Source organism: Larus michahellis, chromosome 15, assembly GCF_964199755.1.
Source record: "Larus michahellis chromosome 15, bLarMic1.1, whole genome shotgun sequence".
In the NCBI taxonomy this organism is placed as follows: Eukaryota; Metazoa; Chordata; class Aves; order Charadriiformes; family Laridae; genus Larus; species Larus michahellis.
Window position 1 is genome coordinate 3,391,628 of NC_133910.1, and position 22,608 is coordinate 3,414,235.

The following is a 22,608-nucleotide window of genomic DNA, read 5'->3' on the forward strand; positions in this document are numbered from 1 at the left end:
TTGGAAGTTGTTGTTACTTCTTTAAAGAGTGTGTCCTTCTACAGCTAAGAGCTGTCTTTGTTCATAGCTTTCATCTTTACATGATGTGATGGCACAGTCCTGATGTGTTTGATTGCCTTAAAGCCCTCATCGCTCTTGGTCTCTAATTGTGACCGTATTCATTGCACTGATTTCTTTGTTGGTTCAGGTATAGCCTTAAGTTGTTGTTGAATCTGCAGATCATAAGGTACTGCTACTCTTCTGTTGCCCCAGCTTGGAGTGGGAGAGCTGGCTGGACACGTCCCAGTGTCCCTGGAGCAGATGAAGGTCCTTCCCTTCTTTGCTGCCTTTGTTGCTTCTGCAGTTTGATATTGGAAATGCATTCTCTAGCAGACTGCATCTTAAACTGTTGCAGGAGGTCTCCAGGGTAAACTGGGCATCCGAGAAAGTGCGTAACACCTGAACTCTAGGCCTGCACTTGATACCTGTGAGCCTCTGGACAGATTTTGAGATATTGTTTTTGAAAACAAAGCTCTGATGGACTTGAAACAACTTGGAAAACTGCATCACTCCCTGTGAGAAGCTCCAGGTCAGCAGAGGCACCACTGCCAATGTGGTATGAGAGGAAGGTGGCTGGTAACTCACTCTAAAGATGGGTATGATGCTTTTCCAATTTGGAGTCAAAAAGCCTAAAGTAACTGGATTTTGACAGCTCATGTACAAGGTCTGTTAATTTTTCACATCACTGAGATTAGTTGGGTAGGGTGGCATGTTGTTGTCATTTTCAGGTGTCTCTGGCTTACTCAATAGCTGTCTCTCAAGGAAGGAGAGCTCATTAAGAGTCTGTATCTGAAATGTTAAGTAAGCGGCTGAACTTTCAGACATTTACTGTGACCGCTTTCTTTGCTGTAAATACAGATTTGAGTGTGTTTCAGTGGCTTGAAACCTCAGACAAACTTGGGCATGGGTGTCCTCTTGAGGCAGCATATCCCTGCCTGTGCAGGAATGTGCCTAATAAGTGACCTGACAGTGTCTCATCCATTGACTTTAGATGCTTTTTTTTTTGTCCTGTTTCAGTTGTCATTCCCTTCCTGAAAATGTTTAATGTTGCCTGTAACTTTTTTTTATGCTTAAAGGTGATTTTTGTAAAGTTATTCATGTTCTATCATGCTGGAGGTTAAAATAATGGGGTGGAAAGTACATTCTTAGTGCTTGTAGGATGTTGCAAGATAGTGGGTTACAGTGCCTTTATAACGTTAATATCTGATGCTTTCAAGCTGCATTAATATAGTAGGAACTGAATATTTAAAAAAAAAAAAAAGAAAAGGTTTTTATGTGCAGAAAGATGTAGGTGTTACCCTTAGCTGCCCAGCAGTAACTTAGGGAGCTGGGTCTGCTGGGGAGTGTCAGGGAGCTACAGATGTAGACACAAACCCCAATGTGCTGAGCAAGGACTCTTCCAAACTCCTTAACCTCGAGGTCATGCACCTGATGGGCCTGGAAGCAGGAATCTGCCTCTTCCAGCTGTTAATCCTGTTTTGGAGTTCAAAGGCGTGCATACCTGTGTAAATTCCAGTGACGGAGGGCTCACCTGGAATGGACTTGCAGAGCTTCAGTGTACGTAGCAGCAGCCCAGCCTGGGTTACAAACACTGCCAGAGGCAGCTGCATGAAATAGGTCCAGGGAGCAAGTTCAGGCACTAATACAGCTGAACTGTTTGCATTTTCCCTGCTGTAGAACAAGGGATGCGGCAGGGATGGTTCCCAGAAGGGCAGGTGAGTCCGGAGCGTACCACATATGGCATCTTCTGCTCTGGGACGGTGCTGGAAAACTGTATAGTGGGCTCTGTGCTCTCAGATGGGACGTGGAATGAGGCAGGGTCCTGGGCAAAGAGTCTGACCCGCTTTGGAAAGGGAGCTGATAACGCTCTCCTCTTGCACGAGGAGCAATGCCAGAAAGGATCCCAGTTAGAACAGGCTGTGTCTAGGTGAGCTGCCCATGGTCTCACTGCCTTTTCCTGCTTTTCTGTGCCTGCCTGCAAAACTTTCCCTACTGGTTCCCCCGGGACAGGATGGAGCAGTGTTCTTCCCATGCAGCTCCGTGCTGAAATGCTGCAATTAAAGCTGTTTGGAGAGCATACGGGGTCATTTTCTGTAGTCTGTTTTTGTTCTCAAGAGGCTCTGCTCGTAGCTTGGCTTTGCTGTTAGTGCTTGATATTAATGCAAAAACTTCTGCATTTTTCCAAGCAGGGAAAGATTTTAAAAGCCCAGGCTGAACAAAATAAAGGTGATGTTGCATAAGAACAGGGAATGAGTTCTTCTCCAGGACAGGTTAAGAGTAAATAAACTAATGTTTTCCTGGTAGCAGTTGAAGGACCTGTGTGCTTTCACATCTGAGCTCTCCTGGCTGGATTCTCCCTAACTGTTGGTTCTCTTTCTTGCTAGGCACTTGTACGGTGGTCTGGGCCAGCTGACGGATGGTGTGCTAGGACTGGATGATTTCACGCAGAGCCACCAGTACCGTGTGTGGCCAGGCTATGACTATGTTGGCTGGAAGAATGAGAGCTTCAGCACGGGCTCTGTTGAAATGGAGTTCCAGTTTGATCGACCACGGAATTTCACCTCCATGAAGGTAGTCAGCGTTGTCCCTCTCCAGCAGCCTGGGTCCGGCTTTGGGTCTGGGCACTTCCGGATTGCCCCGTTGTGTCCTCTTTCCAAAGCAGGAGGATACAAGGTGCCTGACAGGAGTGTCCACCGCAGGTAGAACTTGAGCATGAGGTGTCCCAAGTTTGCCAAAGTAGAAAGGTGAAACAGAGGAGCACGCGCCTCTCCAGAGCTTGTAGAATGGTTTGGGTTGGAAAGGACCTGTAGAGACCATCTGGTCCCAACGCCCCTTCCGTGGGCAGGGACACCTCCCACCAGCCCAGGTTGCTCCAAGCCCCGTCCAGCCTGGCCTTGAACCCCTCCAGGGATGGGGCAGCCACAGCTTCTCTGGGCAACCTGGGCCAGGGGCTCACCACCCTCACAGCAAAGAATTTCTTCCTCATATCTAATCTAAATCTCCTCTCTTTTATTTTAAAACCATTCCTCCTTGTCCTATGGCTCCCCTCCCTGATCCAGAGTCCCTCCCCAGCTTTTGTGGAGCCCCTTGAGCCCCTGGAAGGGGCTCTAAGGTCTCCCCGGAGCCTTCTCTTCTCCAGGCTGAACCCCCCCAGCTCTCAGCCTGTCCTCACAGCAGAGGGGCTCCAGCCCTCCCAGCATCTCCGGGGCCTCCTCTGGCCCCGCTCCGACAGCTCCGTGTCCTTCTGCTGTTGGTGGTCCCAGAGCTGGAGGCAGCACTGCAGGGGGTGGTCTCCCCAGAGTAGGGCAGAGGGGCAGAATCCCCCCCTCGCCCTGCTGCCCACGCTGCTGGGGATGCAACCGAGGATATGGTTGGCCACCTGGGCTGACAGTGCACGTTGCCAGGGCATGTTGAGCTTCTCGTCCACTAGCACCCCCAAGTCCTTCTCCTCAGGGCTGCTCTCAAGCCATTCTCTGCCCAGCCTGGATTTGGGCTTGGGGTTGCCCTGACCCGGGTGCAGGACCCTGCACTTGGCCTTGTTGAACTTTGTGAGGTTTGCACAGGCCCATCTCTCCAGCCTGTCCAGGTCCCTCTGGGTGGCATCCCTTCCCTCCAGCATGTCGCGCTCCTTTCAGTATTTGGCTTAGAGGAATAAAAAGCAGCCACCCGAGGCAGTGGTTAGGCAGCTGAGATGGATTTAAGATGTAGGCTACTTTCTGTCTAGGGGCTGCCCGACCCTTGAGGTAAAGGAATATGGTTGTGCTTCCATTTTTACCAAAAATTTCTCTGGATGCCTTAGTCTTTGCTTGTGCTGTGGGAAATTACTTAAACGCACAGGAAAAGGATGAACTGAACTTCGAGTCTGTAGTAAACAGCAGAATCTTTTAAAAAGGATTGGTGGCTTTTCTTGTAGAGATTTCAAATGAAGGGGAACCCACCACATCCTTAAGTAAATTGTTTTGGTGGTTACTTACCCTAGTTTTATTTTGTCTATTTTTAACTTGCAACCATTGGCTCTTAGCCTGTTTTTGCTGGCAAAAATGAGAGTCCTGCCTTCTCAGAAATTTTCCTGCTTCTACGCTGTGATTAAACCACTCTCTTAATTTTTTTTCTTCGGTAAACTAAGTGGGCTGAACTTCTCAGTGCCTTCCCTGTGAGATCCAGGGTTGTTCCTGTAGTTATCTTCCAATCCTTCCTTTCTTTGCCAGTACTCTCTTGGAGAGGCATAGAAACTGGAGCTGAATGAAGACTTTCCATCAAACCATGTAGAAGAATGGTACCACTTTCCTGCTTTTTGGATGATTCTTCTTTGTTTATGAATCTTGTGATCATATTAGTCCTTCTGCCCAACAGGTAGGGAGCCAGGGTTCACTAAGATTTCGGTATCACGCTAAAAGTCAGTTCAAAGTTCCTGGTGTCCAGGCTAAAAGTCCAGTGTAGAAAGCATCACTTACATTTTGTTCCCGAGTTCACTACCCTGAAATGAGTCAGTCCTGAAAACTTCAGATTATTTTAGGAAACTTTGATTCATTTTTTTCCCCATTTAATTTATTTTATTGCTAGTGATGCTGCTGTCTCTTTCAGAGCGTTGAAAAAGGTAGCAAATAACCTTGAGCTAGGAATATGTTCCTGCTAGAAAAGCACCTGATTTGTGCCCTGAAATTTGTAAGATTTACTAGTTGACAATTTTAAATCAAATTAATATAATTCGTGACTTCATACTATGCTAATTGGAGTCATGTTATGAGTAAATCAAATACCTTATAAAAATATTGTCAGTCACGTGAACACAGTCATCCTGATCAACCAAACACATAAGCTCACAAAAATAGCTGCTTCGTTTAGTATTTCATTATAAAGCTGTATTGATTAGCATAAATTATTCTTCATTCTTTATTGAACGTTGCCTGTTTCAGCTTTGCATTTATTTTGTACAGGCTAAGTGGTTTGTAAATGGTTTTTTTGTATCTTCATACCTGTTAGCTTTATTCCAGTTTTCTGAGCTTGCCCAGTATCCAAGGAATTATTAAAAATAAATGTTAGCAAATATTGCAACTGCATTCCAAATTACTTAGGCTTGCATATCATAAAATTGGACATTAGTAGGTGGTGTTTGGAATAGAAAGTGTCTCTGTAGCAGTCCAAGATATGAACATATCCAACTCCTGTCCAAATACGGCACAATTGTATGTTGCAGGCTTCAGGCTTTCCTGCCTTGTTATGGATGACTATTTCTCCTTATTGAATAACATTGTCTAGGCTTCATCTGTTCCTAATTATATGCAAATACCCTTCTTTTGTCTTTTTACTGCTCATCAGGCCTGTCGTCCTCATTACTGCTTCACTGCTATTCACTGCAAGGCCTCACAGAGGCCAAGCAATTAATAGGGTTCAAAACTGCACTTAGTTTGGAAACTGTTGTTGTCACAGTTGCTAATGCTCCACCGTTATTAAGAAATAATTTCTAGAGTCACTAGGGAGGGTCAGACCACCATGGCTATGAAAATGGAGTGGACTGAGGGATACTGAAGACTTGAAGTCGCCTTATTCCTTCTGGTTCCTGGTCACTGGCCAGTGCCAAAATATTGTGGTCTAGATCTTCAGGACTGTGTGGCAGGATTGATACCGTCATGTTTGTTTAAAAAGGTGCAGGGCAAGATTTGCATTGAGGACAGACAGTGGAACATCGTAAAGGATCCTTACATGCCTTGTCCCTCTTGGCGAAGCCTGCTTCCTTGGGAGTGCCGGAGGCCCAGGAGAGTGCCAAGTGTTTGGTGTTGATGGATCTGCAGTGCCACAACCCAGGGAGAGAGAGATGTCACTTCCGTGCCGGAGCCTCTTCGTTTGGGTGCACCCCAAGATCGGGAAGGGAGGAAGTTGCTACCAGCTCTTGGGAGGGTAAAACAAACCCCCCAAATACAGAGGTGTGAAGTTAGCCTGAAAGCAGTTTGTGAACTGCTTAGCCTGAAGAAGGGGACTGTGTAGAGCTGTAACTCAGATAAGAGAGGCCGCCTTTGTTTCAGTGAGGTGTTAGCTGGGCAGCATAGTGATTAGTGACTTTATATTCCAGCCTCATTAGCTATGCCAGTGGTGCTGTTGGAGCAGGGACAACCTGATGATGTACTGAGCCATCAGAAGAGGTTGATAGGTGCAGGCTTACATGATGGTGTAAAGAAAAGTTAGATCCTCAGTTGTCTTCAAGGAGCAACCACAGCAGAAGAGCTGCTATGTGTCAGAGCGATATCTTCTTCAGCTTGCATGTGTTGCTTGGTCATTTTTTTGTGAAGAAATTAGCTTAGACTGCAGGTGCTGAAGGCTTTCTAGAAGAGGCTACAGCCCAGGTGTGGTTTTCTTTTCCCTGTTAGGGTTTATGTTCAAGGAGAATTGGTCTGTGAGGCTTTAGAAGAGCCTTTTGAAGAGCTTGCCCAAACTTGACCATTAGCGTAGCTTTTGCAGGTAAAGTTAAGAGCTATTTCAGAGTCACTTTTTGCACAGATGTTCTCATTGTACACTACAAGTGGACAAAGGTATACGGGAACAAGTCACTTGTTCTGGGTTTGGAGTATTCATACAGGGGTATATTAGAAATAGAAAATCTTCATGAAGAGAAGATCCTTGAGGCTTGATGTAGGTGTCAGTAAGCCTTCCTCCTGTCTGATCTCTTCTCTTCTTCCTAGGTGCATTGTAACAACATGTTTTCCAAGGGGGTGAAGATCTTCCAGAAGGTGGAGTGTCTGTTCAAACCACGCCTGATTGCAGACTGGGAGTCCGAACCTGTTGGAGTGGCAACGGTCTTAGATGACAAAAACCCCAGCGCTAGGTTTGTGACTGTCCCCCTCAATCAGCGCGTAGGTAAAGCCATACTTTGCCGCTTCTACTTTGCTGACACCTGGATGATGATGAGCGAGATTTCCTTCCAGTCAGGTGAGGATTCCTCCAAGTCAAGCAGATCTGGGGATGCACAGAGAGCAAAAGATGTGGTGCGGAGGTGTGGGACGTGTGGGATTGACATGAGTGTAGGTCACTGTGGGACTACAGGATAGGAAGGAGGTAGTAGAAGCACTGAGAAGGCAGGAAGGGCAATGCAGGTGCAGAAAAGTCCAGTCTACAATGGGTGCTTTTCAGGCTGATACGGATGCGCATGTGCAGAAGCACAACCAGTGCAACCAAAAATTGGACTGATAAGCGTTTCTTCTTTCTAAGACAGCTGCCTGCTGCTTATGGGGTTGATTTTTACTCCTCTTTACCAAGTATTTTGTTATAAATAATTTAATCGTATGTACAGATGATGATCAAGTTAGCAGATTATCAAAAATAACAGGCTGACTTTTCTTTTCTCAAGTCTTAACTGCGATGCAGAAGTCAGTGCCATGAGGTACTCTTGCAAAAAAACTGCCACTGCTGACAGTGAAATGATCTGGCTGTAGCTTCCTAGTCAAAGGTCCCTAATCAGCTATAGCGAGAGGAGGTTCCTGGGGAAGGAGTGCTCCGATTGCAGCTTACTGCTTACCTTGCTGCCAGCAGCCCCTCCTGGCTGCCCTCCCCATCATGCATGGGACTAGGCAGGCTCCTGGGCTGGGATGACTATGCTTACAATCGTGCTAAAATGGAAAAAAGGAAAGCTCCGGCTGAGCCCGGGGAAGGGCCCTGCCCGCACTGGCAGTTTGCTGTGGTCAGGAAGTACACGCTGGGCAGTGGAGAGGCTCCTTCCCGCGGGTGTGCTGGGAAGTGCTGAGCGAGCAGGTAGCTCTGCTCCCGCTGTTCGTGACCTGCCGTGGGGGTCTCAGCCCAGGACTGCTGGGGAAGGCAGGGACAGCGGCTGGGATTGCACTGACTGTTGGCAGGAGCAGGGAGGCTGTTGAACTGACACTTTCCTTTCCCTTCCACAGACATGGAGAGCGTGAATCCTAATTTTGTGACGGTAGCCACAAGCACAACGGATCTCCTGGAAACAGAGTACAACGTTACTGAGGGGACCTGGGGTAAGGAATCCTGTCACTTAGCCATGCCAAGGGCTCAAATGTCAGGGGATTTCACGCTGACATTCTGGTTAACGCGGTCTCTCCCTCCATTTCTGCAGACCTGGGGTACAGCCTGGTTATTGCCCTCATGCACAGAGCTGCACTTTACAGTCCTCTGAGCCTCAGCTATTTCTTCTTCCCTCGGCTGGCCGAGGGTGCCTCAGAGCAAGTGGGCTGAAGGCTTATGTGCAGCCAGTGAAGCTCTGAAAACTGTCTGCTCTATCGTGGATCTGTCACAGGAATCTGTTACGATGCTAAGAACAGTCTTTGATTGCAGAAGTCCTCTGCAAAATGCTTAGCTATGAACCTCCAAAATGAGAATTTCCTGTGAACACTGCTAATGTTAATGCTCAGGAAACTGCCTAAGATCTTTTCTGTACCAGGGACATGCAGGAAGGGACATGATGGAAGTTAGCTAGCAGAGATGATAACCTGTGCTTTGTTAACTCCAGATTCTTCTTCATACCTCTGTGATTGCAGAAACCACATCTTCTGTAACCAGCACCTGGATAGGAGAGAAAGCAGATGACTCCAATACCTCCATCCTCGTGGGCTGCCTTGTGGCTATTATTCTTCTGCTCCTGATGATTATAATCATTATTCTTTGGAAGCAATACGTTCAAAAAAGGTTGGAAAAGGTAATACAATGGGGCTATTCTGCAGACACAAGTTCAGTATCAAGTATTAACCCTAATGATCGCGGAGTGGAAAAAAACAGTGTTTCCTCAGCTCCATAGAGCAGCTAAAACTCTGTTCCCACAGCAGGGGAGGACGCCAGCCCTATCCAAGATGTTACTGGAAATTGCTGTGGTTGCAGCCAATACATTACTTAACAACTGAGCATCGGCTCAGCATTTTTTTTTTTCTCTCTTCTGCAGGCCCCACGTCGAATCCTGGAGGAGGATGCCACAGTTCGCCTCTCCTTCTACAGCTACACCATTGCCAACAACCAGACCCAGATCCACCAGTCAAATCCCACCTATGAACGTGCTTTCCCACTGGATTTGGAATATCACCAGCCAGCTACACTGCTCCAAAAGCTTCCTGAGCTCTCCCAAAGTGCAGAGGATTCAGGTAATGTAATCATCAGTCTCCAGCAGTTACGTGTTTGTTCTTTTATTATTTCCCTCAGATTTTAAAATGTGCCATTTCTCAGTGTCTAAGTAATCTTCTCCGACTCCTGTGCAATACAACACTAACCCAGGGACCTAAGACATTGTTCTGGAGCTCTGAAAATTTTAGCACGTAACTCTGGCAGATGGAGCACCAGCCCCACTAGAGGGTGGTGGCCTTTTACTGTGCTCTTTGAAGACTGCATTTATCTGTTGGACAGATCATCTTTTAGGAGCTGGTTTTAGCAATCACACACTGTTTGTTTCACCGGCCCCTTGGCAGTGGAGTCGCTGCCTGCAGCACGCCTGGGCTGTCCAGGCTGGCTGGTGAAGAAGACCTTTAGGACCTCTTCCTGCAGCAAGGCCACTTGGAAACTCTCTTAGAAAAAGCAGAGGGAAATGCAGCAGAGAATTGTCAATGGTGCACTGGCTTCCAGCCCCTGGGGAGCTTTTGGACGCAGGCAGAAGGGAACGTTTCCAGCGGTATTTTGTACAGGGTGATGGCAGTGCTGACTAGTGAATGGAAGGGCAGTGCTGACAAGTTGCTAAGATCCAGCATTATACTACACAGGAAGATTGATTTAGATTGAGTCAGGATGTGAATTTGAAGCAGAACAAATGTTCTGTGTAATTCTGACCTTCCAGGGAGTTAATTATAAAGAGTTATCCTGTGATATTTATGTGAATAAGCTGTAAGAGGTAGAGTGGCATGCTAGCAGAGTACGTGGAAAATGGAAACCTCAATCAGTTCTTGTTGCAGAAGGGAATCCAGAGCAAGTTTGATGTTGCAGACAACATCCTTGTGTCAGGTAAAGGAAAGGGATCATATTTAGGATGAATCAGAAACAGGAAATCACTTCAGACTCATGCCTCCATGTCTGGGCAAGAACTTTAGTTCTCATAACCGGGCAGAACAGGCAGCTCTCTAACATGAATTCACTGGCACCTCACAGGTATTCTGCTGTCTGTAGAAGTGCAGCTTGTTCTGGTTTAAGCCCTAGTTAAAACAAAGCAGAGCCCTCCATCTTGGATGTACCTTCATACAAGGTAGTAGGCGTGCAGCTAGGCTAAATTCCCGGAGGTCTGCGGGATGGAGAGGAGTGGAAGCCAGGCCGTACTGGTTTTATGGGAGTGTGGCTGACTCCACCTGTCTATGGTTCCTCCTTAGTGTGCAGTGGGGACTATGCTGAACCCGACCTGACCAAGTCCACTCCTCACCAAGGCTTTCAGAACAATGTTCCTCACTATGCTGAAACAGATATTGTCCACCTGCAAGGTGTGACCGGCAACAACATGTATGCAGTCCCAGCCCTCACTGTGGATTCGCTTACCAAGAAGGACATCTCAGTGGGTGAATTCCCGCGGCAGCAGCTACGACTCAAGGAGAAGCTGGGAGAAGGACAATTTGGAGAGGTACAGCCATTCTCTTCTGCACTTTCTACAACAGAAAGGAGATGCTGGGCACTGTGAAACTTCTGAGCTGCCTCTGTGGTTCTGCTTCGTGTTTGGGGGCTGAGGGACCTGGATACCAGTATTTTATTGAATATGTGTCTTTGCTGTTGGGGAAACCTGTTGTCCCTTAGGCTTCAGAGAGCCCCATTCTGCACCTGTGAGGCTGCTGCTTGGGACCACGTGAGTCTTTCTCAAGAGATAAGCTTTGCAGACTACTTCAGTTAGCTGTCTATATCCCCATTTATGACCCTACAGAAAAGGCCTTGGGGGTAGGAATTCGGACTGTTTCATGGTTGTCCATAGATTTCTTGACATGTAGTGGCTGTCACCCACCTTTACGCATGGGAGTTTGAAAACTATAGCAGCCACTCTAGCCAAGACAGATTGATCCTAGCTGTAAAAGCAGCTTTCACATTGGCAAGTGGAGGTTCTGGAGGGGCTCTGCACGCTGGCCCAAGCAAAGACAGACGTTTCCCAAGCACTGTGGTGCCTCACAGGTTCTCTAGCACTGCTGCTTGCCCAAGCCCCAGTTTGTGTCAGAAGCCTCAGGCAGCATGATACATACATCTGTCATCTACCAAGCTTTCTCTTTACTCCTTGAGCTGCTTTCAAGCTGGGAATGTTTTCACCTCACCTTTTCTACTCTCCTTGCTTTGTTTCCACAGCATTCCTGGTTCCTGTCTTCCCCTCACCTGCTTCCAGTCTTCCACTGTCTCTTTCCTTCCCAGCTTTTGCTTATTGGCAGCCTTAAATTCTGCGTGTCTGCTACATTTTGGCAGAGCACAGCCCTTAACCGACTGCTTCCTCATCTGTGACGGGCCCATCTTTATAGTTCCTGCCTTCTGACAGCTCCACTTCCCTACCCCAGGCCCTTCCCTGTCCCCCTCACTTCTTTCTGGATCACTCAGTGTATTGGAAGAGCGCTGGCGTCCTCGACCTCTTCACCTGGCTGTTGGTGCAGTCCCTTCTGCTGTTACCTGGATCCTGCCCTGTCTTGGGCTGTGCTCCAAAAGTGAAACAGAGAGGCTTTCTTTCCCCTCGTTATTTTGGTTCTGGTTTCTCCTTCTCTCTTGTTCCTGTCCTAATAACTGTCAAAGCTTTCTCCTGCTCCTCCTTTGTGTTGTCAAAGAGCAGCAGCCAGGCTCTCCATCTCCATTTGCCTGGGAGACTGATTCAGAGCCTGTTCCATTCCTGAAATCACAGGCCCTTCCCCTCACTTTTGCAAATGTGCTGCATCACATTCTCCCTTCCCTCCTTCTCGCCTCCTTAGTCCTTACCAAACCGGTTATCATCATATGCTCTGCTCCACTTCTCTGGCTCAGTGTGCAGTCTTGCTCCTAGCAACATGGCTCATTGCTTTTTTTTTTTTCTTCACTTCTCCACTCAGACCTTCCTTCTCTTTCAAGCATTTTTCTTCCTTACTCCTAACCCTCCACTCCCTGCCCTCAGTGACACATTACCTGCATTTGTAATATATGCACTGAGTACCCCGGCTCTCTTTCCTACTCCTAGTCTTGTGACTCTGCTTTCACCACAGCAGATCCCATTCCCCATGAAACTGCAGCAGCAGCTTTGTACTTCTGTTTCTGTTCTGTGGGTTTGTCCCATTTCTCCATGCTGTCTCCTTTTTCACCTTGCTGTGCCTGTCATGTAAGTTCTTGTGCTTTCTTCATATAAAATTCATTAAACTCGCGTTACATTCCACTCACTGCTCCCAGTCTTTGACACATCCAGTCTGCTCCCCTCCTTTTTCCTGTCCCGCACACTCAGGTCTGTCTGCTTTCCCCACCCCAGCATCTCCTGCCCAGTTCTCCAGTTGAATATGCATTCTGATAAATTCTTAAGCCAAATGTCTTGTCACCCCCTTTCTTACACAGCCGCAATTTTATGGCAGTAATGTTATGTCTTTATTCATTTATTTATCTGAAGAAGCTTGGCATACTGTGTACCCATCAGAGCATTCATCTCGGTGTATTCATAGGTGAAGTGTTCACATCACACACACACACTTATCTCTTTTCTCTTTTTTTTTTTTCCCCTTGAGTTAGAGGACTTTGGGTAGCCATCTGTATTTGCTAAATGCTCCTCAGTTAAGTTTGGGCGCTGGCTGAAGCCAGGCTGCAGGACAGTTCTGTACGTGTGTGGCTGCTGTGATGTGCCTCTGCAAACCTCTGCAGCCGTGCTGTCTGCCTGCACGCGCAGAGTAAAGCAGACAACTCCAGGCACAGTGGCCTTCCTGAACATCTCCAGTACTTGCTGGGCAAACTGGACTGCCCCAGTAATCTACTGCCCCAGTCTGCACGCGTGCAGTAAATTCGGTGCGTTGGGGACCTATGAGGCTGCAGTCCACATCCACTCCTGTGTCATGGGCTATACAATGTGTGTTGATATTTTGTCCAGGATCTAGGGCCAACCTGTGGGCTGTTTGTGATCAGAACAGAGTCACCTTCGTTAGATCATTCACTTGGTCCTTCTGCCAGTCGTGACCAAACTGATGACCTCAGTGTGACACTGTTTTCCTCTGGTTTTTGGCCTGTGCGTACTCTTACAGTTGCTTTTGCCTTCTGCCCTGCAGGTGCACCTTTGTGAAGCTGATGGCCTGCTGGAATTCCTAGGAGTCTCGTCTACAGAATTCACTCGCCAGCCAGTTCTCGTAGCAGTGAAAATGCTGAGATCAGATGTCAACAAAACAGCCAGGTAAGCGTGTCCGCAGTGCTGACCATCTGAGGAGGAAAGCAAATACTCTCCCGGCAACAGTTCTGCGTACGTTAACCTTGGTGGCTTCTGTAAGAGTGTCGTGTGCCTTTGAGGTGTGTTCTGTGTGTCTGTGTAAGGAGCAGAACACAAGCAGGGGGTGGAGGATAGGAACAGACGTAACGTCAAACTGAAATGCTGCGTTAATCCTGTTTGCTGGGGAAGGGATCAGTGTGAACACAAACACAGAACCAGCGTTCAAACCTACTGTGTGTGCAGATGTGTAAATGTCTCTGAACAGAGATTTTCTTACATGCTGCTTCTGCTTTCCTTAGACAAAGGAATAGTTTAGGATTCGAACTTGTGTTTTCTGTTTTACAAGAAATGATTTCCTGAAGGAGATCAAGATCATGTCACGGCTGAAGAACCCAAATATCATCCGGCTTCTGGGGGTGTGTGTGCGTGATGACCCACTCTGCATGATAACGGAGTACATGGAAAATGGAGACCTCAACCAGTTCCTGTCGCAGAGGGAGATCTACAGCAAATTTGCCATTTCAAACAATATTCCCTGTGTCAGGTAAGAGGAGCTGCCGGTGTTTGGGACGAATCAGCAATACAGAGCTACTGGCTTAATCTGCTGTGCCTTCCAGACCGTAACCTTCCTCTAGCCGTGGCCACAGCACACGCTGCGGACACCAGTCCCTCTTCGCGTGGGAGGTTGTTCTTGAGGCCTCTAGAGGTCTGTGGCCCCGTGAAGCGTCCCCGACTGTGGGATGTTCTGGTCACGGTGGCCATCTGAGATGTATTGTTTACTGATGTGACCATCTGTTTATGTTAGTGGGCTTGCACCAAATATTTCATTAATATGGGAAGCCAGTTGCATTACAGCAAGAATTTTGGGATGACAGTCAAGAATGTCTCTTAGGCTTTTAAGAAGGTTCATATGGTCTCTGGACGTTTGAAAAATAATAGATGAGGGGAGCTGAGTGCAGGAAAGATTTCATCAGCCAACAGAAGGAGAATATTTGGCAAAGAAAAACATTTTCTGTCAGTGGTGGCACTTATCTCCCTCCTCTATGGAAGGATTACATCTAATATAAAAGCATCTCTACTATTGTAGAAATCCTTTCCTTGGAGGAGAGTTGTGTGCAGGACTAAATGTATTCTGCTCGATAAACCTGCACTGATCAGAAATCACTGCATGGCGCGGCCTTTGGCATGTACCTCCCCAAAGGATGAGATTTATTTATAGTTCAAGAAGGCAGTTGGGCAGAGCAAGGTCCGTTAATGGACTGGAGGCAGCTGGGTCTTACCATCTTGAGACACCACCAGTGGTGCTGGCAGTCGTCAGGGGTCCTGTTGGGGAGCGTTTAACTGGCATCCTGCAGTCATGACACGGCAGGAACTGTAAGATGTGATGGGGTTGGCATCTGAGTAGAAGCATATTCCAGCTCTTTCCAGTTTACTACGCTTTCTGCCTTTTTGAAACAGCTTTCACCTTTAGACTTGTGGCTCTTTTCCTGGCCAAAGCCCCAAACTGTCTTTTCTTCATCTCCTCCTTGTCTCTCATCTGACTTCAGCGCTGTCACTCACGTTGTTCTTCCTCGGTTTCCATTACTTGGCTCTGCCTCTAGTTTTTCTTCCTCTCCAGCCTCCCCTTTTGTCCCTTCCAGCCAGATACAGTTTCACATTAAAGGAAGCCGGAATGACTAGCTCAGGTATCTGCCTATATAGGAGTTGTTTACTGATAGTGAAATGAATCCGGCTGCTGAAGAGGGCAGCTTGTCTCTGCCGCTGCCTGGGGGTGTCTGATTGACGGGGCAAGGTCCAACCATCCCACCCCTCTGTCAAGCTCGATATTTGCTGCACCAAATGTGGTGACCAGCCCTTTCCTGCAGAGAGGTCATATATTTTTAAGTCCTTATGGCTCTTTAGTATTTGAAATGCATCTGTCTCTCTGGCTATTTAACAAATCACAAAAACGAGTCTGCTGAGAGGTGTCTCCCATCCTGCCCCTCTGCGTGCAGAGCTGCCTCCAGCCCTGCAGAGCTTGCTGGGCAGGGGGGGCAAAAGATCCTGCTGATGGGACCCTGCCAGGTGGGGTGGGAGAGACTGGGCTTCTTGAATGGGGAGAGGAGCAGCCCTGCACGGGGAGACAACTGCAGCTGAGCAGGGGGAAGGAGAAGGTGGCGTCTGGAGGCTGTGCCCGCTCCTGTGCGAAAAGCCAACCACCAGGTTAACAAGGTCGAAGGAATTGGGAGAGTTCCGGGTCTGCGGGCACAACAGGTCTGCCCAGAGCAGGAGAAGCATTGAGGCGACTGTGGGACTGGGCTGAGTGTCACCTGGCTGAGTCGGGGGGTTCGCCGTGCTGAAAAGCTGGGAGGGAAGTGGTGCCCAGAGCCTCCTCCAGCCAGGGGCTGCCTCTGAGTCTCTGTAGCCACAGCTTAGCTATTGGTTCCGTCAGATTGGATGTATATCATCGGGTGCGTTACATTGGTATTTAGATGATTTGGATAACATGGTAGTGCTTTTCTCATTGCCACCAGAACACGAAGAGGAGGAGACTAAGACTTTCTTTTTCTGAGCTTTATCAGAGAAATGCTAACTGTGAACAGTTTATTAGATTTGTTGTGACAAAGGCTTGGTTGTGTGAAGCGTTTGCGTGCGCGCAGTGGGAAACAGGCCGAGCGTCACAGAATAGTAGCGTGTGAAGAATGCTGAAAGTCAGATGGGCCAAATTCTGTCTGTTTATCATGCACCTTTATTAATAATTATCTTCGTTTTGCTAATGGGGGAATTAAAATTGTATTAGATAGAAAATGCATCTGTTTATATATTCCGTAATACTAAATATATTTTAAGGTAAGCTCTCTTTAATGTTTAGTGACATACTTATATTAGTGTAAGCATGCAGCAGTGGCAGTGCGGGAAATACCAAGCTAAGCAGGTTTTTTAGATATGAGATTCTGAGACTGTACACCTTAATTTTTCATGTGTCTCTGCAAAAAGTTGGTGCTTTGATGCATAAACTCTTTGAAAATCTTGAGATTAATGCTTGATGTTTAAAAAAAAAAAAAAAAAAAAACCAAACAAAACTAATCTAAGGGATGTCAAATTCTAAGGGCCCTGAATTTCAGGGACAGCTTGTCTGTTCTTGCTTCGTCAGCTCGGGAGCTTGGCTTGGCCTGGCAGGTGGGGGTGTTAATGCGCAGAAACTACATAGTTTAGTTTCACTGTTACGGCACAAAGTAAACGACGGGTCACTATAGAACATCAAATACAAGGCCAAGTAGTAGGAAATGTCAGGGAAGAGTTGAGTGTGCAGAACTCTATTGATTTATAATTTTTTTTTCTTTGTTTTGTTTTCTTTTAATGCAGCTACTCTAACCTGCTGTACATGGCCACCCAGATCGCCTCTGGAATGAAGTATTTAGCATCTCTGAATTTTGTGCACAGAGATCTGGCAACTCGCAACTGCCTGGTGGGGAACAACTACACCATCAAGATTGCGGACTTTGGTATGAGCAGGAATCTTTACAGTGGGGATTACTACCGGATCCAGGGAAGAGCCGTGCTGCCCATACGCTGGATGGCCTGGGAAAGCATCCTCCTGGTAGGGACTGCACAAAGCCATTCTCTCTCCCTTTGAGTTTTTTCACTGTGCCCCAGAAATAGTAACACGTGTATGTGTAACAGTTCTTATAGCGTCAAAACATATGCTACAGATGGCCCCGGGTGAGATGTCCATTAGATTGCGTTGGACATAACTCAGATCCTGGAAAAGGAGGAGCGTGTCCTTGGAAGTACAGCACAGATCATCTGGGGCATAATTTCTGTTCTGTGCCTGGCATTCAGGGTTCCTGCTGGAATCATAAGGAAAACTGCCTTTCTGTGCTTGTTGCCCTGGCTGTGAAGCCGAGAGGGACAGGGACAGAACTTCCCGAGTTTTGAGTGCCAAGTCTGATTTTAAGGTTGGGACTTTGTGGCGTGTTCAAGGGTCCTGCTCTCTTCCCTTAGGATATTGTTCAACAGCCCAAACACAGCCAGTCTGGAGGCGGTTCCTTAATATTCAGCCCCATATTTTTTTTCCTCAGAGTAGTTGGTGAGATCACCTGGTTATACTTTCTTACAACACTCTCTCTGAATACCCAGAAAAATTGTAATTACCTCTGCTATAAAGGCTGATAGGCCTAAGCTTTTCTAAATTCACCCTGTTTTTCTGGTTACAGCTGCATCTAAACCATCTTCCTTGTGTGAACATCTTCCAAACATTTACAGACTGTTAGGGTTGCCAGATAAACCTGGACAATCCGGGTCTTGGATGTTTCCTGCCCAAACAGGCCCTCCAGCCCCCAGTTGTATTCTGTTGTTTTCTGAGCACTTTTTAGCTCCTTTTTACTTCTTCAGAAAGACATTGTTCCAAACGTGGCCAGTTTGGGCACATTTTTCAAAAACAGAAAACAGGGACAGCGAGCAGACTGTCACTGACTTCTTACGTGTGCAAAGATCAAAATTATCTTGGCCTTTCTCTAAGAGTCTGGAGTCTGCTTCGCCTCTGCTTTCGCCCCGAGGGCTTTGCCTCCTGTTCAAAGGCTTTTCTGTGGAGGTAGGCAGCAGCTTTCCGCCCCCCTGCTGCAGTCCATTTTCCTACTGCTGCAAATACAGGCTTTCTCAGGAGGGGCAGTGCCTCTGGTGCTCTCTGAGACTTGCTCCCTGTTTCAAGAGTGAAAACAGTGAAAGTTGCCCCCTCTTAGGGCTGTCCTGGGGGCCCCACAGATGTGCTGCTCCTGCCCCAAAAGGCAGCAATGTCATACCCTGGTCCCTTTGGCATTGCTGGGAGCAGGTCCCTTGTTCATATGTCTGTTTTTTGAGAGCATTTTCCCAGGTACGAATTCTGCATCCTCGTGTGTAGCTGCAGGGAGCGTAGACTGAAACATTTCTTGCTGAATGTGTGCTGTGAGCAACCCGGGCTTACAACATCCTTTCTGGCCACAGGGCAAGTTCACCACAGCCAGCGATGTCTGGGCATTTGGGGTCACCCTCTGGGAGATGTTCATACTGTGTAAGGAGCAACCGTACAGCCTCCTCTCAGACGAGCAAGTCATCGAGAACACGGGAGAGTTCTTCCGGAGCCAGGGCAGGCAGGTAAGAAAGCAAACGTGACCTCTCCTTCCTCCACTTGACCTGGTCACATCCAAGTGGATCTCCATAGGGCCTTTCTGCTGGCCTTATGTCATCTACAGAAGTCTCTGCTTCTATTACGTATCTTCTCAAGCGTGTCCTGCCTCTCGTCCCCTTCCTCCAGACTCATCGCACTGCCTTTCCTCTCTTGGAGCTCCACTGGAAGAACCTCTTGCAGAACCCCTGCCCGGTGCTTCTTCCTTATAAGCCACTTCTGTTTCCATCTGCCCTGGATGCACTGTCCTCCTTAACTTTTCTGGGCTCTCCTACACAATCCTTTTGCTCTTTACCTTTTGTCAGAGCTGTCTCTCACTAGTGCTTTCTCTGAAAGACGAGGAAGCACTTACTGAGGTGGGGAAGGAGGAGTTGTTCACGTCCAGGGGTTAAATACTCCCTGTAATATCTCCACGTGGCCGAGAAGCCTTTGGCCACCTCTAGTTGCTGACGGGCTTTTCTGTGTCATTGTCCTCTCTTGGTAACTCCCCGGTGGGACTGTGCGCTCGACTGCGGGTACTAGATACCAGTGATGATGTGGGACAATCCAGCACCTCAGTACTGAGGATCACTCTACCCCAGAAGGTGGAGTGCTGGTTGTTTGTTGTTCTCCCAAAATTCACCTTCAGCGCCAAACAAGTTAAAGGATTAAGGGGAATAAAATTACAGAAGGTTTTATTCACTGGCTGCCGAAGACTACTGATTTGGTGAAGAGCCTGAAAGATGTGTATTGAAATGAGGGCTGGGGGTGGGGGGGAATTCTGCCAAGCTGTGCTTCAGATAAGCTCTAAAAGGTGTTTTTTCTGTCTCTGCTAACAAGCTGTCACGATGCTTAGAAAGCCTCATGGGTTGTCTACGGTGAGTGGAAGTATTTGGATTTTACTGTGGTAAATTTGGGTTTGGTTCGTGTTTTGCTGTCGCTTGGAAGACGAGTCTCTCTGAAGCATTCATGTTTCCTGGGGGACAAAGGACTGTTGTGTGACCAGCTCATCAGACAAGTTGGCAAAGCGTCCGTGGTGCCATTTGAGATGGCATCAAAGTTCCATCCAGACTTCACTGCCAGATTCACGCTTCATGGATTTCAGACACTGCATGATGGCCATGTCTTGTAAACCTGGAATGAAACCGTCCTTTTGGTTTTAATTTAGTAGAGGTTCCATTCTTTTATGAGAAGCCCACTGAAATAGCTGTATTTTCCTTCCTTTCAGATCTATCTCTCCCAGACTCCTCTGTGTCCTAACCCCGTGTTTGACCTGATGCTGAAATGTTGGAGCAGGGATATAAAAGATCGTCCCACTTTTGACATGATTCACCACTTCCTGCTAGAACAAATGGAATCAAACATTTGACTCCGGGGAAAAAGAGACAAACTGTTGAGAACAGAGTGACTTTGGTGTCTCTGCCTGTACCTCATGGGAAGATGGTCAGGCCACCTTGCTCTCCTCCCTTGACTGTTCCGTATTTAAGTTGAGATGTCCATGGCAGCTGCTCATTCTATTGGCCATGGTCTGACACGCAGGACCAGAGGATCTCATTTGGTTGAAAAATCATCTCCTCTTCTGAATCATTTCCTGGGAATACTGTGAGAGGGGTTTTATTAGATACCCGTACACCTTTGGGCAAACAAATGAGTAAAACTGAGGGACTTGGAGCTCTCTCCTGGGTGGAATAGAAAGCTACCGGTCGGTGAGAGCGCTACCGCTCAAGAACAGATTTCTAGAAGTAAAGACTTCAGTCTTCTAAAATGATTCCATTAAATCAAATGGAAGTCTTGTGCACATTAGCGAGGGTTTCTGTATGCTCTAGCTGCAGACAATATGTATAGTGAGAGACGAGAAATGCCTAGAGCTAGGGAATGGTTTAATGGACTTGAGAACTGACGGAGCTGGATTTAGCAACCCTTTGGAAGTAACGCTACCAGGGTCTATGGAGGACGCTGATAGAAGAGTCCAAGATCATGTTCTTTTTTCCTGTGGTTGTTAAGCACTGCTTTTGTTATATATGTGCGTTTTCCCCACACTGGATTTTTTTTTTCTAGAAAAAAAAAAAAATAATTTTGAAAATGAATGTTAAAGGTCATAGGAAGGTCACTACGGTAGAAGATCTTCTTTTGACCTACAAATTAAGGCTAGGGTAGGGAGTTTGTATTGAAAAGTAGCTGATACTGTACTACTGTCACTATGTAGATTTATTAGCCTAATGAACTTGTAGCCACAATGGACTGATGTGCAATTAATCCTGTATAAGTACCCATTAATATGAGATCTCTAAGTCAATGCTGTTACCTGGGCAGAGGGCGCTTAGATTTGGGGAAACCGAATGGCTGAGAGCAGAACCCGCTGTGTCACTTGTCATAGCTCACGCGAGAGGAAGAGGAGCGGAGGACGGGTCGTTCCCCGGCGCACGCCCTCAGATAACGTTTTTCTAGCAGCGGCGGTTCCTCGTCGGGTCTGCAGCAGGCTCGGTGCTGGCGGCCAGGCAGACGCACTTCGGCCCTGTCTCCCTTATTGCCACGATCAAATCTGGCCTCGGGAGATGGGGCTGACGTATCCCCTTAGTTTGGGTTCTTGTTTTATTTTGGATGCCCCCTGCACAACGCAAGACAATTTACTCATTGAACTTGGGGTTGGTTTGTTGCTTTTTTTGTGTGCCGTGTCACAAACGGCTCATTCTCTGGAGGGTTTTAGACGGCTCTGAAATCCATTTGGAGTGAGTTAGAGAATTCAGCTCGTTTCTACAATAAATCCATTGTGGATTTACCAGGTGCCTGGGGAATACTCTGCTATTCCCTCTCTAACCATTTAGCAAGATACTTAGGACCAAACCAAATATTTCATAAGCTGGGAGAAGACGAAAGCTTTTTTTTTTTTTAAACAGCATCCAGCATAGCATATATTTCCAGTAAAGGTGATAAAGATAATTTTTGTCTTAGCCACAAGCACAGTACAAATGGCTGGCTGTGCTACGAGCTCTGTAAGAGGGCACTGCTGAGAGAGGGAGCGTCAAAACAGTTGTAATATGAGGATAATTGTTACGTTGAAAGAAAACAAAACAAAACAAAAAACAAACAAAAAACAAAACCTGCTTCTGAATTGGCAGATGCCGGGATGGAGCGTGGCGTGGCTGTGTCTGCTCCCCAAGCAGAGCAAACTCCATCGTGAAGCTTCCCAGTTGCGGCTCACTTGGGAGGATCGTGCCCAGGTTGTCCTGCTGCAGACCCGGCCTGGGGTTCCCCTGGCTGCACGTAGGTGTCTCCATCCGAGCTGGTCCTCTGAGCCCCCGGTAGGTGCTGAGGGGCCAGAGGGTCTGAGTCATCTCATCTCCCTGCGAGGGCTGCACGGGCTCAGGTGAATCTCGCCCCCAAATAGACGTTTTTTCATTTCCCCTTTGACTAGAGGGGCCCAGGGTGAGCTGCCGTTACACGCGCGCACTGTCTGGTGCTGGGCGATGGGACTCAAAGCCACCGTGGTCCCTGCTGCAGCCTGTCGGGCACTGGTGGCTGGGAAACCGCGCACCGATTGTATTTCTGGAGTATTTTGATCCTGTCCCAGAAAACGTACCCAAGCAATACACAGCCGTGTGCGTGATCTCCTGTACCTCGGAGTTTAGAGATACCAGAGCTCTGTAACATCACCTGGATGGGCTTTGTACTTCTGTTATGTCAGGACGTGCTGTTCCTCCATTGACATGTTGACATACGAAGTTTCTCTCATATCAATAAATTCTAATGATAACCTTGACAAAAGTGAATTTCTACTTTTTTACCCAGGTGTCTGCACTGAGGACCAATATTTTGGTCTGATTATTCAGTAGCTCTTTGGTAAGTGTGTGACCTCCAGGTTTGGAGGGAGCAGCCACTGGCCATTTGAAGGAGTGAACTTTGAAGGGAGTTTCTGGAAATGCTGGGAAGATGCTGGCCTGAGCCCCCTTGGGCTGATGGGGCCTGGACCAGCCTGGGATCATTGCTTGGTGCCATGAGCACAGTGCTGCATTTCAGTAAGCAATTTCTTCATCTTTATGTTAAACTCATATCTAGGCTGGGAGGAACCTTTGTAGGTCTCTTATCAAATTGCCCACTAGAAGCTGAGCTAACTTCCAAGCTCCATTGGAGT

At 47.4% G+C, this 22,608-nt stretch overlaps 1 protein-coding gene across 8 annotated transcripts in view; it reads left to right on the forward strand.

Annotated features, from left to right (window-relative positions):
- Positions 1 to 22,241, forward strand: part of LOC141751466 (discoidin domain-containing receptor 2-like) — a 62,940-nt gene extending 40,699 nt beyond the window's left edge. For 6 of the 8 annotated variants that reach the window (XM_074608295.1, XM_074608297.1, XM_074608300.1 and 3 more), the window contains 11 exons: positions 2,424 to 2,610; positions 6,717 to 6,963; positions 7,929 to 8,021; positions 8,541 to 8,698; positions 8,939 to 9,134; positions 10,341 to 10,585; positions 13,200 to 13,321; positions 13,701 to 13,898; positions 16,700 to 16,934; positions 18,317 to 18,466; positions 19,705 to 22,241. In XM_074608295.1, the coding sequence (XP_074464396.1) occupies positions 2,424 to 2,610; positions 6,717 to 6,963; positions 7,929 to 8,021; positions 8,541 to 8,698; positions 8,939 to 9,134; positions 10,341 to 10,585; positions 13,200 to 13,321; positions 13,701 to 13,898; positions 16,700 to 16,934; positions 18,317 to 18,466; positions 19,705 to 19,845 (1,972 nt within the window). In that variant the 3' untranslated portion in view covers positions 19,846 to 22,241. Of the gene's footprint in view, positions 1 to 2,423; positions 2,611 to 6,716; positions 6,964 to 7,928; positions 8,022 to 8,540; positions 8,699 to 8,938; positions 9,135 to 10,340; positions 10,586 to 13,199; positions 13,322 to 13,700; positions 13,899 to 16,699; positions 16,935 to 18,316; positions 18,467 to 19,316; positions 19,355 to 19,704 lie in introns of all 8 variants that reach the window. The other 2 variants (XM_074608301.1, XM_074608302.1) reach the window with 1 other exon arrangement.
- The last annotated feature ends 367 nt before the right edge of the window (positions 22,242 to 22,608 follow it).